At 53.5% G+C, this 11,855-nt stretch overlaps 1 protein-coding gene across 1 annotated transcript; it reads right to left on the bottom strand.

The window, feature by feature from the left end:
* Window positions 1-947: 947 nt before the first annotated feature.
* On the bottom strand, window positions 948-4,719 carry LOC128850577 (acrosin-like). Its single transcript, XM_054055529.1, has 7 exons — window positions 4,316-4,719; window positions 3,788-3,970; window positions 3,229-3,494; window positions 2,822-2,967; window positions 2,157-2,340; window positions 1,577-1,696; window positions 948-1,162 (listed from the first exon to the last, which is right to left on the bottom strand). Exons 1-7 carry the CDS (start codon window positions 4,717-4,719, stop codon window positions 948-950), a joined length of 1,518 nt encoding a protein of 505 aa, XP_053911504.1.
* Between the last annotated feature and the right edge of the window lie 7,136 nt (window positions 4,720-11,855).

Genomic DNA, 11,855 nt, shown 5'->3' with positions numbered 1-11,855 from the left:
GACAGAATGGACTCGAAAGAGAATCCAAAGAAAACAGATAGTACCAGCTACCACGTGCCACACTGGGACATTCCTGGAAGGCAGATGGAGAGAGGGAGCAGGGCTGGCTCCTGCTCTCTCCCGGCAGCTGCCAGAGCTGTGTTTCTTGCACAGAAAGGCTCTGCTCAGGCGCTGGAGCCGACAGAACGTGGTTGGGGAGGTGGCTGTGGGACTGTAAGGCAGGGCTCTCTCTTTTCTCTGTGCAGGGACCCTGGCTGTGGGGCAGAGGGATGTTCCAGGGTTGGTGCCTGGACCTACGGGCTGTGGAGAACATGGGATGGGCCATACGGGCAGAGTCACAGGGCTGTGGGATGGGCTGGACGCTGAGCATGGACAAGCAGTTGGAGAGCAGGAGGTGAGCTCAGGAGCGCTGGGGAGCCAGCGGTGGGAGGAAGACTTGCTGAGCGAGGCAGGCAGCGGTGCTGCTGGGGCAGGACTGGGATCGTGTTCCTACCTGGCAGGTGTCGATGGCGCCCTGCGCATATCCCACACAGAGGTTTTGGGAGTGGATGCCCCTGCGGTACCACCCGCTGCTGTTGCAGACTTGGGTGTCGATGAGGAGGACTTGGGCCTCCTGCAGCACAGGGGGTGTTGCAGGAGCTGTGGGCAAGACAGGAATGAGCACCCGGCAGTTGCTTCCTGTCCCCATCCTCCCTTCCCTGGTGCTTGGCTTTGTATCCATAGAGGCAGCATGGTGTTTCCCTTCCACCCTGCTTTGGTTCACAGCTTATTGCCATCTCCCCAGAGGCAGACGTCCCCCCAGCCTGACGCTGGCTCTCCCTCTTGCTGTCAGGACCCCCAGCCCCTCTCCCCAGTGTTCCCAGCTTGCTCCAGGACAATAAAACACATTTAAAGAACTCCCATCTGGCCGTGGTATCCCCCCAGCCAGATGGGAGAACATAGCAGTTTCACAGCTCCCACAGTCGCAGGGAGAAATCGGGCACGCAGGCGCGCTGCACGTAGGGGCTGCTCTGGAGAGGCTCGTGGAGTTCCATCAAGGAGATGTCATTTGCCATGGTGATGTTGTTATAGCCTTTGTGATCCAGGATCCGCCTCACATAGCCCGCTTGGACCTCAGGGCCCTCCTGAGCCAAGTTGTTGATACCGGCCACCACATGCCACGCTGGGACATTCCTGGAAGGTGAATGGAGAGAAAGGGACTGAAGAAGAGTTTGATGTGAAAACCAGGAGCTTTATTTCTGGAACAAAGACTCATAGAAGAGCCAAGAATTGAATGTGTGAAGGGGGTAAATTGAATTCATGACAGAAAATGCCGTGTAATGTCTGTTGGTGCACGACCTGCAAAATAGCGTTACAGATGACAGGGAAGAAGGCCTGCAGGGATGATTCGAGCCTGAGTAGAGGTCTTGAGCTCCTAAGGAGGCATGGAACAATAGCAGGACAATTTGCGGTTTAACTTGATAACGATCATGAAAAACACGTTCAAGAAACCGAGCTCAAAGTGTTCGGACGCCCAGCCCACCTGCCCAGGGTTCCCAGCTTGCACCCAGGATAGAAATACTTTTGGGGAACTCACATGTGGCCGTGGTGACGCCCCAGCTGCTAACATAAAGGTTTCTCAGCTCCCAGAGTCGCAGTGAAAAGTCGGGCACACAGGCGAGCTGCACGTAGGGGCTGCACTGGAGAGCCTTGTAGACTAGAAACAGAATCCAAAGAAAACAGAACCATCTGCCGTAGGCATGGATGGGCAACTTGAGGTGTGAGGGCAGGATCCAGCAGATCTGGGCCCCTGAGGCTGCCTTTGGAGCCAGCAGGCATTGCCCCAGAAGGACATGGTTATGGGCCCATGCAGCATGTCCTGCATCCTCTTCCCCCTGTTCTCAGGTGCTTCCGCCTTTCAGGACCCGCAGGAACTCCTGCAGCTGAGTGAAGAAGTCCAGCAGCTTGTTGAGTGCCTTCAGGCAGGAGCTGAAATAACTTGGCTCCGTTGTTTGAGGCGCCTCCACAGAGTTTGATGGGGTGGGAACGTGGCTCCAGGCGTGTTCCGTTTCATTGGCTGCTCTAACTGAGTGCCACGTGATCTGAGTCAGCATCCAGTTCTGGAAGTGCCGTGTGGAGATGTAGACCCCCGGCCGACGGGCTCTGGCACAGCCTACTGTGCCATGCTTCCGATGAGGGCATCGCCATCTGGATCAGGATCCACTGGCGGAAGTATTGAGTAGAGGCGTAAATCCCCGGCCGACGGGCTCTGGCACAGCCTACCCCAAAGCTGGTCACTCCCACCAGCCAGAAGTGGTCAGCATGGGGATCTTGGCAGACCAGAGGACCCCCGCTGTCCCCCTGCAGAGAAAGAGAAGAGTAGGTTCAGGGGGTGCTGGGGGCTCTGTCAGCGCCAGGGCTGGCTCCTGCTCTCTCCCAGCAGCTGCCAGAGCTGTGTTCCCTGCACAGAAAGGCTCTGCTCCGGTGCTGGAGCCGACAGAACGTGGTTGGGGAGGTGGCTGTGGGACTGTAAGGCAGGCCTCTCTCTTCTCTCTGCCCATGGACCCTGGCTGTGGGGCAGAGGGATGTTCCAGGGTTGGTGCCTGGACCTACGGGCTGTGGAGAACGTGGGATGGGCTTTATGGGTAGAGTCACAGGGCTGTGGGACGGGCTGGACGCTGAGCATGGACAAGCAGTTGGAGAGCAGGAGGTGAGCTCAGGAGCGATGGGGAGCCAGCGGTGGGAGGGGGACTTGCTGGGCGAAGCAGGCAGTGGGGTAGATTGGGGCAGCTGTGTTGGGGCTGCTGGTGCTGCTGGGGCGGGAGTGGGATCATGCTCCTACCTGGCAGGTGTCGATGCCTCCTTGCGGATAGCCCGCACACAGGTTGTGGGGGTGGATGTCCCCATGGTACCACCCGCTACTGTTACACACTTGAAGGTCAATGAGGGGGACCTTGGCCTCCTGCAGCGACGGGAGTAGTCCTCCAGCTGTGGGCAAGACAGGAATAAGCACCCGGCAGCTGCTGCCACTTCCCTTCCTCCCTTCCCTAGGGCTTGGCTTTGCGTCCACAGAGGCATCGTGGTGTTTTCCTTCCACCCTGCTTTGGCTGACAGCTCATTCCCATCTCCCCAGACACAGATGACTCTGCAGACTGATGTTGGCTCCTGCCTCTGCTGTCAGGACACCCAGCCCATCTGCCCAGCGTTCCCAGCTTGCACCCGCCATCGAAATACTTTTGGGGAACTCACATCTGGCCGTGGTGACCCCCCAGCCACCAACATAGCAGTTTCTCAGCTGCCGGAGTTGCAGGGAGAAGTCAGGCACGCAGGCGAGCTGCACGTAGGGGGTGCACTGGAGAGGCTCGTGGAGTTCCATCAGAGCGATGTCATTCGCCTGAGTGGTGGTATCGTAGTCGTCGTGAATGATGATCTGTCTGACGTAGCTGTGTTGTGTCTCTGGGCCCATGTCAGTTAAGGAGGTGGTACCAGCCACCACGTGCCACGCTGGGACATCCCTGGAAAGCAGAGGGGAGAGGGGTGAGGGGCAGCAGAGGCACGCGCTGGAGCAGCCCAGCAGCTCCTTGCCTCCTGCTTGCCAAGGGCAAGAGGAAAGCTTGTGGGGCATCTATGCCCCAACATGCCTGAGCCACCAGGACTGTGGGGATGGAGGCATCTGGGATGCAGCGGCACGACCGCATCCTTTTTTCTGGGTGCACTGCAAGGAAGCGGGCTGGGAGTCGCCCGTGATGCTGCACGCTGGGCCTGTGCTGGGGTTTTGGGGCTCTCCCTGTTCCCTGCTCCTCCTTACTGGCTATTGACGAAGCAGTGGGCTGCCGTCAGCACCCACTGTGGGTGGATGAGGGACCCTCCACACGCGTGAAAGACGTGCTTCTCCCGGACCTTCTGCACACTCACAATCCCTGGCCAGGATCCTGGCTGGGCATCTCTGCCCCCAACAACACGCACTGAGCCTACCTGAGAACTCCTACCTCTGGAGCCAGAAGAGCCATTTTGGGTCCGGAAAATTCACGACTCTGTATGTCAACCCAATTGTAATTTAATCTAGCACAAAAACTATGCGTCGGCTTTGACGCTTGGTGTGCAAGCTTGTTGGACAAATCCCCCTCGCACCCCGGGCACGGCTGCATACCTGCACCTCACTCTGAGCCCACGGGGTGTCGTTATTCCGCGAGTCACAGCGACTTTGGCGGGGGGTGGCCCGGCGGCGTCAGTGCTTCCCTCCCTGAATGATCACCAGGATCAGCGGAAAGTCGTGGCTCGCTCGACTCCCCTTTGGGTGCGATCCGCGTTGGAGAGCGTGGGGCAAAGTCCGTACCGCTCTTGCACCCGGCCCGCCGTGAACGATTCCGGAGAAGCAAGAAAAAAAATCCGACGGAACCGCTGGAACGACCTGTGCGCCACCTCGTCTTCGGGTAGACCTGACGACCGTCCCCCGAGAGCCGGGTAGACCTGGCGGCCGTCCCCCGAGTGCCGGGTAGACCTGGCGAACGTCCCCCGAGAGCCGGGTAGACCTGGCGAACGGCCCCCGAGTGCCGGGCAGACCTGGCCAACACCGCCGTCCGCTCCGGAACCGGGTAGTATCGGCCACTGTCCCCGGAGCAGGGCAGACCTGGCGGCTGCCGCCGTCCCACACCGCACAGGGGCCAAAACACTGACTTCTGGGGCCAGAACACGGATTTTGACGGCCACAAGACGGATTTTAGGGCCCAGAACTCCCATTTTGGGGGCCACAAGACCGCTTTTTGGGCCAGAGCCCCCATTGCCAGAGCCCTGGCTCTGATCCCTGTGTAATAAACAGGCTGTTCAGCATTTCTGTCTGCAGGGGCGTTGGAGATCCAAACGTATCGGTACCTGAGTTCTGGCAGTCACGGGGTCCACTGTCTTCTTCCTTTGGTGGCAGCAGCTTCTCTGTGGTGTGGGGTTCAGCAGAGGGACAGTGCTGTGCCTCCTCCCTCGGCCGCTGGACCACGAGGACAGATCCTTCTGGAAAGACAAGTGGCAAACCCCCCGCCCGCCCCCAACACGTGATGGGGGGAGGGCAGATGGGCCGTACTGTGAACTGCTGTTGATTTCTGAGGTCAGAACACCTAATTCTGGTCCAGAGAACCAATATTTGGCGTCAGAACACTCACTTTTGTGGCCAGAAGAGTGACTTTTGGGGACAAAACATGGATCTTGAGGGGTCCAGAACATGCACTTTGGAGCAAGTGCACTAAGTTTTAGGGCCAGAAGTGCCACTTTTGATGCCAGAAGTGGATTTTTGGGGCCAGAACTCCCATTCTTGGAGCCACAATACAGACTTTTGGGGCTAGAACTGCCATTTTTGTGCATAGAACTCCCATTTTGGGGCTAGAACTCCTATTTTGGGGGTCAGGATGTTGATTTCTGAGGTCAGAACACCTTGTTCTGGTCCAGAGCACCAATATTTGGCGCCAGAACTCTGATTTCTGGGGCAGGAACAGTGATTTTTGGGGAGAAAGCATAGATAGTGAGGGGTCCAGAACATCCATTTTGGAGCAAGTGCACTAACTTTTAGGGCCAGAAGTGCCACTTCTGAGGCCAGAACACTGATTTTGGGGATCAGAACTCCCATTTTGGGGGCCAGAAGGCACATTTTGGGACACAGCCCCCATTCCCAGGCCCCTGCCTTTGATCTCTGCTTTCCTCAGTGTCCACAGCCCTCTGGCTGGGCCACAACTCCCATTCTTGGGGCCACAATACAGACTTTTGGGGCTCCAACTCCCATTTTTGTGCATAGAACACTGATTTTTCGGGGCCAGAACCCTTTCTTTTGGGGCCAGAACACCAATTTTACAGGCAGAAAACCCATTTTGGGGCAAGAGCACCAGATGCTGGGGTCAGAACACTGATTTTTGAGGCCAGAATTCATATTTTCAGGGTTAGGACACTGATTTTTGATGACACAACACTGATCTGGGGAGTAGAACACTTTGCGGGGGAGGGGGGATGACTGGGGGGGCAGAGACCCCTGGCTTTGACCTCTCCTTTCCTCATTTCCCACAGCCCTCTGAGTGGGGCCAAACCTGCCATTTAGGGGGGGGGCAGGCTCCCATATTTTTATAGGCCAGAACACTAATCTTTGTGGCCAGAACAGCAGTTTTAGGACCAGACCACCACTCTTTGGGGCCAGAACTGCCATTTTTAGGGCTAGAAGACAGACTCTGGGAGCCAAACCTCCCATTTTTTAAGGCCAGAACACCCATTTTTGGGGCCAGAACACCCATTTTTAGGTCAGAGCACCTATTCTTGAGGCCAGAACTCAGATTTTTAGGGCTAGGACACTCATTTTTCGGGATCAGAACTCCCATTGTAGGGGTCAGAAGACCCCTTTTGGGGCCAGAGCCCCATTCGCAGAGTCCTGGCTTTGATCTCTGCTTTTCTCGGTGTCCACAGCCCTCTGGCTGCGCCAGGACTAAAATTTTGGGGCGCAGAACTCCCATTTTTGTGGCCAGAGCATCGAATTTTGTGGCCAGAGCTCCCATTTTGGAACGCATGACAATGATTTTTGAGGCCAAAACACCTGTTTTTGTCCAGAGCACTAATATTTGGCATCAGAACACTGATTTTGGGGGCCAGAAAAGTGATTTTTGGGAACGGAGCAAGCATATTTGGGGGAGTGGGGCAGAACACCCATTTTTGAGCAAGAGCACTGAGTTTTAGGGCCAGAAGTGCCATTTTTCGGGCCAGGAGACCGATATTTGGGCCCAGAGCCCCCATTCCCAGACCCCTGGCTTTGATCCCTCCTTTGCTCAGTGCCATGGTTGGGGTCAGAACACTGATTTTTGAGGTCATAAAAACTCATTTTTGCACAACGATACCGACTTTTGGGCCAGAACACTGATTTTTTAGTGGGAAGAATCCTTTCTTCAGGGGCCAGAATAACAATTTTAAAGCCAGAAAACCCATTTTGGGGCAAGAGCACCAGGTTTTATGGCCACAACACCAGTTTTAGGACCAGACCACCACTGTTTTGGGCCAGAACTCACATTTGGGGGACAGAACAGGGATTTTTGGGGCCACAACTCAGATTTTCAGGGCTAAAACACTGATTTCTAGAATCAGAACTCCCATTTTGGGGGGCAGGATGTTGATTTCTGAGGTCAGAACACCTAGTTCTGGTCCAGAGCACCACTATTTGGCATCAGAACACTCACTTTTGTGGCCAGAACAGTGACTTTTGGGGTCAAAACATGGATCATGAGGGGTCCAGAACATGCATTTTTAGGGCCAGAAGTGCCATTTTTGAGGCCAGAACACAGATTTTGGGGGCCAGAAACCCCATCTTTGGTGCCACAAGACCCCTTTTTGGGACACAGCTCCATTCCCAGACCCCTGGCTTGTATCCCTGCTCTGCTCAGTGCCCACAGGCCCCTAGCTGGGACGAGAACACTGATTTTGGGGGGCAGGAACACCCATTTTTTGCGCAAGAACACCACATTTTGGGGTCAGAACACTGATTTTTCGGGGCCAGAACCGTTTCTTTTGGGGCCAGAACACCAATTTTACAGGCAGAAAACACATTTTGGGGCAAGAGCACCAAATGTTGGGGTCAGAACACTGATTTTTGAGGCCGGAATTCATATTTTCAGGGCTAGGACATAGATTTTTGATGCCAGAACACTGATCTGGGGAGCAGAACACTTGGGGGGGGGGTGAGGTTGGGGGGCAGACCCCCCTGGCTTTGACCTCTCCTTTCCTCATCTCCCACAGCCCCCTGAGTGGGGCCAGAACTGCCATTTGGGGGCCAAACCTGCCATTTTGGGGGGGCAGGCTCCCATATTTTTTTTGGCCAGAACACTAATCTTTGTGGCCAGAACAGCAGTTTTAGGACCAGACCACCACTCTTTGGGGCCAGAACTGCCATTTTTGAGGCTTGAAGACAGATTCTGGGGGCCAGAGCTCCCATTTTTTAAGGCCAGAACACAGATTTTTGGGGCAGAGCACAGATTTTGGGGGCCAGAACACCCATTTCTAGGTCAGAGCACCTATTCTTGGGGCCAGAACTCAAGATTTTTAGGGCTAGAACACTGTTTTTTGGGATCAGAACTCCCATTTTGGGGCCAGAGTCCCCATTCCATGACCCCGGCCTTTGATCTCTGCTTTTGTCAGTGTCCACAGCCCTCTGGCTGGGCCACAACTCCAATTCTTGGGGCCAGAACTAAAATTATTGGGCGCAGAACTCCCATTTTTGTGGCCAAAATACAGACTTTTGGGGCTAGAACTCCCATTTTGGGGGGCAGGACGTTGATTTCTGAGGTCAGAACACCTAGTTCTGGTCCAGAGCACCGATATTTGATGTCAGAACTCTGATTTCTGGGGCAGGAACGGTGATTTTGGGGGAGAGAGCATAGATAGTGAGGGGTCCAGAACATGCATTTTGGAGCAAGTGCACTAACTTTTAGGGCCAGAAGTGCCAGTTTTGAGGCCAGAACACAGATTTTGGGGTCCACAAATCTCATCTTTGGTGCCACAAGACCCCTTTTTGGGTCACAGCCCCATTCCCAGACCTCTGGCTTGGATCCCTGCTCTGCTCAGCACCCACACACCACTGATTTTGGGGGAGATGAACACCCATTTTTGCGCGCGGACACCGACTTTTGGGCTAGAATTCTGATTTTTTTGGGGAGAGAATGCTTTCTTTTGGGGTGAGAACACCAAGTTTACAGCCAGGAAACCCATTTTGGGGCAAGAGCACTGAATTTCGGGGGGGGAGGGGGGAAGGCGGGCAGATCCCCTGGCTTTGACCTCTCCTTTCCTCAGTTCCCACAGCTCCCTGAGTGGGGCCAAAACTGCCATTTTGGGGGCCAAACCTGTCTTTTGATTTTTTTCGTCCACAACACTGATTTTGGGGGCCAGAACACTAGTTTTAGGAGCAGAACACCACAATTTTCGGCCAGAATTGCCATTATTGAGGCTAGAAGTGGGTTTCTGGGGCCAGAACTCCCATTTTGAGGGCCAGAAGACCCGTTTAGGGGCCAGAACACCGATTTTGGGGGCCAGAACTCAGATTTTTAGGGCTAGAACAGTGTTTTTTGGGATCAGAACTCCCATTCTTGGGGGTCAGAATACAGAATTTCTGGGCCAGAACTCCCAGTTTTGTACATAGAACACTCATTTTTGGGGCCAGAATTCCCATTCTGGGGTTAGGATGTTGATTTTTGAGGTGAGAACACCTATTTCTGGCCCAGAGAACCAATATTTGGCATCACAGCGCTGACTTTTGTGGCCAGAACACTGATTTTTGGGGAGAGAACATGGATATTCAGGGGTCCAGAACATGCATTTTGGAGCAAATGCACTAACTTTTAGGGCCAGAAGTGCCACTTTTGATGCTAGAAGTGGATTTTGGGGCCCAGAGCTCCCATTTTGAGGGCCAGAAGACCCGTTTAGGGGCCAGAGCCCCCATTCCCAGACCTCTGCCTTTGATCTCTGCTTTTCTAAGTGTCCACAGCCCTCTGGCTGGGCCAATACTCCCATTCTTGGGGTCAGAAGACAGACTTTTGGAGATAGAACTCCCATTTTTGGGGCAGGATGTTGATTTCTGAGGTCAGAACACCTAGTTCTGGTCCAGAGCACCAATATTTGGTGTCAGAACACTGATCTTTGATGCCAGAATGGTGATTTTTCGAGCCAGCACGCACATTTTTGGGGACAGCACATGGATTTTGAGGGGACCAGAAAACCCATTCTGGAGCAAGTGCACTAAATTTTAGGGCCAGAAGTGCCATTGTTGAGGCCAGAACACAGATTTTGGGGTCCACAAATCCCATCTTTGGTGCCACAAGACCCCTTTTTGGGACACAGCCCCATTCCCAGACCCCTGGCTTGGATCCCTGCTCTGCTCAGTGCCCACACACCACTGATTTTGGGGGAGAAAGACACCCATTTTTGCACTCAGACACCGACTTTTGGGCTAGAATTCTGATTTTTTGGGGAAAGAATCCTTTTTCTGGGGGTGAGAACACCAATTTTACAGCCAAAAAACCTATTTTGGGGCAAGAACACCGAATTTTGGGGTCAGAACACTGATTTTTGAGGCCAGAACACTGTTTTTGATACCAAAACACAGCTTTGGGGGGCAGAACACTCTTTTTTTTGAGGGCGGGGGGAAGGCGGGCAGATCCCCTGGCTTTGACCTCTCCTTTCCTCAGTTCCCACAGCTCCTTGAGTGGGGCCAAAACTGCCAATTTGGGGGCCAAACCTGTCTTTCGTTTTTTTTTTCGTCTACAAAAGGGATTTTTGGGGCCAGAACACCAGTTTCAGGAGCAGAACACCACAATTTTCGGCCAGAACTGCCTTTTTTGATGCTATAAGCGGGTTTTGGGGGCCAGAACACCCATTTTGGAGCCAGAACACTCATTTTGGGGGCCAGAACTCAGAGTTTTAGGGCTAGAACAGTGTTTCTTTGGGATCAGAACTCCCATTCTTGGGGCCAGAATACAGAATTTTTCGGCCAGAACTCCCATTTATGTACATACAACATTCATTTTGGGGGCCAGAATTCCCATTTGGGGGGGGCAGGATGTTGATTTTTGAGGTCAAAACACCTATTTCTGGCCCAGAGAACCAATAGCACTAACTTTTGTGGCCAGAACACTGATTTTTGGGGAGAGAACATGGATATTCAGGGGTCCAGAACATGCATTTTGGAGCAAATGCACTAACATTCAGGGCCAGAAGTGCCATTTTTGATGCTAGAAGTGGATTTTGGGGGCCAGAGCTCCCATTTTGGGGGCCAGAAGACCGGTTCAGGGGCCAGAGCCCCCATTCCCAGACCTCTGCCTTTGATCTCTGCTTTTCTCGGTGCCCACAGACCCCTGGTTGCGGTTAGAACACCGATTTTTGGGGGAAAGAATACTCATTTTTGCACAATGATACCGACTTTTGGACCAGAACACTGATTTTTTTGGGGGCCAGCACCCTTTCTTTTGGGGACAGAATAGCAATTGTAAAGCCAGAAAACCCATTTTGGGGCAAGAGCACCAGATTTTACAGCCAGAACAGCAGTTTTAGGACCAGACCACCACTATTTGGGGCCAGAACTGCCATCTTTGAGGCTACAAGATGGATTCTGGGGGGTAGAACCCCCATTATTGGGGCCACAACACCGATTTTTAAGATTGAGAACGCTGATTTTTGGCACCAGATTACTGATTTTTGGGGCCACAACACCCATTCTTGGGGCCACAATACAGACTTTTCGGGCCAGAACTCCCATTTTTGTGCATAGAACACTGATTTTGGGGCCAGAACTCCCATTTTTGGGGCAGGAACAGTGATTTTTGGGGACGGCACACACATTTTTGGGGACAGCACATGGATTTTGAGGGGACCAGAACATGCATTTTGGAGCAAGTGCACTAACTTTTAGGGCCAGAAGTGCCATTTTTGAGGCCAGAACACAGATTTTGGGGTCCAGAAATCCCATCTTTGGTGCCACAAGAGCCCTTTTGGGTCACAGCCCCATTCCCAGACCCCTGGCTTGGATCCCTGCTCTGCTCAGTACCCACACACCACTGATTTTGGGGGAGATGAACACCCATTTTTGCGCTCGGACACTGACTTTTGGGCTAGAATTCTGATTTTTTGGGGAAAGAGCGCTTTCTTTTGGGGTGAGAACACCAAGTTTACAGCCAGAAAACCTATTTTGGGGCAAGAGCACTGAATTTCGGGGTCAGAACACTGATTTTTGAGGCCAGAACACTGTTTCTGATACCAAAACACAGCTTTGGGGGGCAGAACACTCTTTTTTTTTTTTGGGGGGGGGGAAGTCGGGCAGATCCCCTGGCTTTGACCTCTCCTTTCCTCAGTTCCCACAGCTCCCTGAGTGGGGC

This window comes from Cuculus canorus, unplaced genomic scaffold (genome assembly GCF_017976375.1).
Source record: "Cuculus canorus isolate bCucCan1 unplaced genomic scaffold, bCucCan1.pri scaffold_103_arrow_ctg1, whole genome shotgun sequence".
In the NCBI taxonomy this organism is placed as follows: domain Eukaryota; kingdom Metazoa; phylum Chordata; class Aves; order Cuculiformes; family Cuculidae; genus Cuculus; species Cuculus canorus.
This window is presented reverse-complemented; position numbering and strand designations above follow the sequence as displayed.